This window comes from Peromyscus maniculatus, chromosome 20, assembly GCF_049852395.1.
Source record: "Peromyscus maniculatus bairdii isolate BWxNUB_F1_BW_parent chromosome 20, HU_Pman_BW_mat_3.1, whole genome shotgun sequence".
In the NCBI taxonomy this organism is placed as follows: Eukaryota; Metazoa; Chordata; class Mammalia; order Rodentia; family Cricetidae; genus Peromyscus; species Peromyscus maniculatus.
In genome coordinates, this window is record NC_134871.1 from 3,728,430 (window position 1) to 3,731,913 (window position 3,484).

Consider the following 3,484-nt stretch of genomic DNA (forward strand, 5'->3'; position numbering starts at 1 on the left):
ACTTAGTGCATCCAAAGGAAGTATTGGACTTGAATTGGAGATTGTTTTAGGATTATCCAAACTAACTTTGCAATAAAAAATGGGAAACTGTCTTCCAATTCCCAGTCATTCAAGTGATATTTGGTTTGAACTATAATGCAGTTCAACAACTCTAAGTAGAGTAATTAGAGTCAATGGCTGAGATAGATTGAGTTCTTAGCCTAACCTAGAGTCCATATGCCAGTGCTGAATTAAGAAAACAGTAAACATAGGAGAGAAGTGGGAGCAAGAATTGCTATGAAGAAAAACAAAGCACTGTGGGAGATAAAGAAGGACCAGCAACTAGGAGAGAGGTAGCTACTAGCCTGAATGATCAGGAAGGTGCACCAGAGGTCACTTGATTCAAATTCAAAAAAATAAGGAAGATCACGCTGTGTATGTCTCTGAAAGAACATGGTTACACAACAAAGTACAAGTGAGAAAGTCTTGATGAGAATGGACTTGACATGTTTTAAAGTGAAATTAGTATGGCTGAGAACCGGAGACCCAGAGGAGTCTGTTGACCATGAGGTTGGAAGAGGCTAGCTAGCTCATGAAAGGCCTGTAAGCTACATAAAGGCCTTTGAACCCATTCTAAATGAAAGAGAAAAGATTCAAGAAGATGACTGTTACTTGGTTTGCGCCTTAATAAGTGTGTAAAGGAAACGCTTTAGGAAGGAAGAGCGTGGGAAGAGTGGGACACCATCGTAGAGTAAAAACAGCAGGCGATTAAGCTAACTTGACAGCAACAGGACTGACCAAGGGACTTCTGCTTGGACACTCCTGTAAACGGGGTCTCTCAGTAACGTGGGGACCACGGCTCCACGACACTCTAGAGAAGCAGGGACCGTTCACTCTTCTTGGAGCAGTTTAATAATGTGCGTCAATGCTGCCGAAGATGTCTTATCTTAGAGCTGGGAACATAGCTCATTTGGTAGCATGCTTGCCTAACATGCTCAAAGCGCTGGGTCCATCTCCAGCACCACCTAAATGTGACACAGATCCATAATCCTAGTAGCACTTGAGATATGGAGGCAGAACAATCTGGAATTCAAGATCATAGTCACAATATAAAGCAAGCTTGAGGACAACCTGGGCTACATGTGATTCTACATAAAAAAAAAAAAATGGTTAAATGTTTGAAACTGTTTTTCTTCACAGGAATCCTACTCTACACAGTCCCTCTGTAATAAATATTTTAGCAAACACGCAAACACAAAGTGAACTTAATTGTGGCATCAGTTGTAAGCCAAAAAAAAAAAAAAGCGTTAAATCTTGGTCATAAAAAATGTGATGAAATTATGTTATTAAAGTTTAGTAGATTTTTTTTGTGATGGAATTTAAATTTTTAGGAGAAAACAAGTCATCATAGAAAATGACTGGTGAGTGCTTGCTGGCCCCGGTGGAGGTCTTCCTGGATCTTAAGATTGTGCCTTGCGTCTTAAGTGAGCCGAGCAACGGTCTTCCAGGAATTTTACTTCCGCTTCCGGGTCTGGCAATATGAACTCTCCTGAGGAGACGTCCGTTCCAGAAGATGTAGAAGGTGGAGACCAAACCAAGAGTTTAAGCCTTGTCCCAAGACGTACTGAGAGCAGCGAGAGTGAAGGCAGTCTCCCGGGCCGCAGAAGCATCGAGGTCCCGTTGGTGCCCCAGCTGGAAGTGTCAAAGCCCACGTCAGTGGTACTTTGGGCTGGCGGGCGCCTGCCGGATTCCCTGGTGCCCAAGGAAGAGAGTCTAGATTCCCCAGCCGATGAGAAGGTAGTTGGTTTGGACTGCCACTCCCAACCCAGGGTAGAGACTGTAGCCACTGGGCAGCAGGTGACCAACTCAGAGGCACCAGGAGTCGGAGAACCATCCCCAGAGGGCTTTTGTGCTGAGACTGAGCCAGGCTCCAGCAAGAGAGGTCTGCAGGCCTCGGGCTCCGAGGAGGCAAAGCCCGCCTCTGCGGCTACTCTCTTGCCCAAGGGACGGGAGCAAAGCAGGGCTTGGGTGACCCCGAGGAAAAGTGCCACTGGTAGGATGGTGATCGGCGGCGAGGATACCCACTGTCACACTTCTGAACCTGAGTTGACAGATGAATTAAATGAGGTACAGACGATGAGGGTCACCATTTGCCTCAAAGATGGGAGCCAACCTAAGACCAGTGGCCCATCAGAGACCGGAGACATAGGCAGACACTCAAATGTCCAGGCCAGGGACAGTTTCATCCGGATGCCCTCCTCCCTGCTGACCTCTACTACCCGAGGACTCACCTCTGGCATGGAAAGGCAGGCCTCAAAGGAACTGGAAGCCTTTTCCTCTAAGAAAAAGCCAGGAGTCTTGTGGGGGAAGGGAGGAGCCAAGCCCAGCTATCCAGAGGTTCCTGGGGTGGGTGGTCTGCCCAAGGCCAGTCCTAGAAAGAAGATGATGCCAAAGAAAAAACCCCTGTGGGATACCTCAACAGTTACCCTGGGGAGAGCCTTCCATCAATGGGGTCAGAGATTAAAGTCAGCTCCTGCAGAACCAGCCACCTTTCCCCCAATCTCTGGCGTTGGGCTACCTGGGAAGTCCAATAAATGCTCACTGCTGCCTTTGAGACCCAAACAGTGCAAGAACTTCTACACTGGAAAGAGACCCGGGACAAAGAGGACAAGGGACTTGCAGTTGGTAGCCAAAGAAGACACTGACTCAGCCAGAGATCCCTGCTCACAGGTTCCGTTTCCAACACACAGGGCAGAGCCACCCTGCCAGAGTGGGCATCAAGAATTCAGCAGTGGGGATATAAACACCAGAAGCCTCCAGGACCCAGAAAACTCTCAGTCCTTAGCCCTGAGCCAAAAAGGCATCATGCCTAGAAGGTCTGCAGCTTCGGGTGACCAGGAACCACCTGTAGGTCCCTCACCCCTAGATCCAGAGGTGCAGCAACTACCTGGAACACAGGGCTGCCCCCATTGCCCAGAATTACAGAGGGAAATAGAAGACCTCAAAAAACAGCTGTCTGCCCTGCAGGCTGTCAATGAGAAGTTCCAGGCACTTTCGAGTTAAACCCAAGGTGTGTCAAGCACACGCGACAAGCCGCTGGCGTCTGTGGAGCCCCATGCTGCGGTCCAGCTACTTCCTTCCGGTTCTTCCTGTAGATTCTTTCCTCTTTACCTCCCACCCCTTCCCCAGTTGACAGTAGTTCAAAGAAGTACTTCCTATTAAGGAAAATAAAAGTTTGTGATATAAAGTAAATAAAGACGACTATAAAGAATGCCAGCTTGTCTCTGCCTTCTTAAAAACTAGTCTAGGTATGAACTAGGCCTGGAATGAATCACGAAGGAAAATGATGTATTAAAGAGGTCAAGGGCATTTTTTTTTTTCAAACCTCTATATGTTTTTCACACTACCAGTTTGTTTGTTTGTTTCCTTGAGAATGGGCCTACATCAAGGAAATCACAATGGTTCTCCAGATAAACCTAAACTTCCCTCCCTGATCCTAGATGCC

General features: G+C 47.3%; 1 protein-coding gene across 1 annotated transcript; it reads left to right on the forward strand.

Annotated features, from left to right (window-relative positions):
• The first annotated feature begins 1,495 nt into the window (after positions 1-1,495).
• LOC102914774 (uncharacterized protein CXorf49 homolog) lies at positions 1,496-3,250 on the forward strand. The gene has a single exon (XM_006989009.4). The coding sequence runs from the start codon at positions 1,519-1,521 to the stop codon at positions 3,040-3,042; it is 1,524 nt and encodes a 507-aa protein (XP_006989071.1). The 5' UTR covers positions 1,496-1,518; the 3' UTR covers positions 3,043-3,250.
• The last annotated feature ends 234 nt before the right edge of the window (positions 3,251-3,484 follow it).

What these genes read in the sequence shown, in the direction of transcription:
- LOC102914774 (XM_006989009.4), top strand. Translation starts at nt 1,519, where the DNA reads ATGAACTCTCCTGAGGAGACGTCCGTTCCAGAAGATGTAGAAGGTGGA.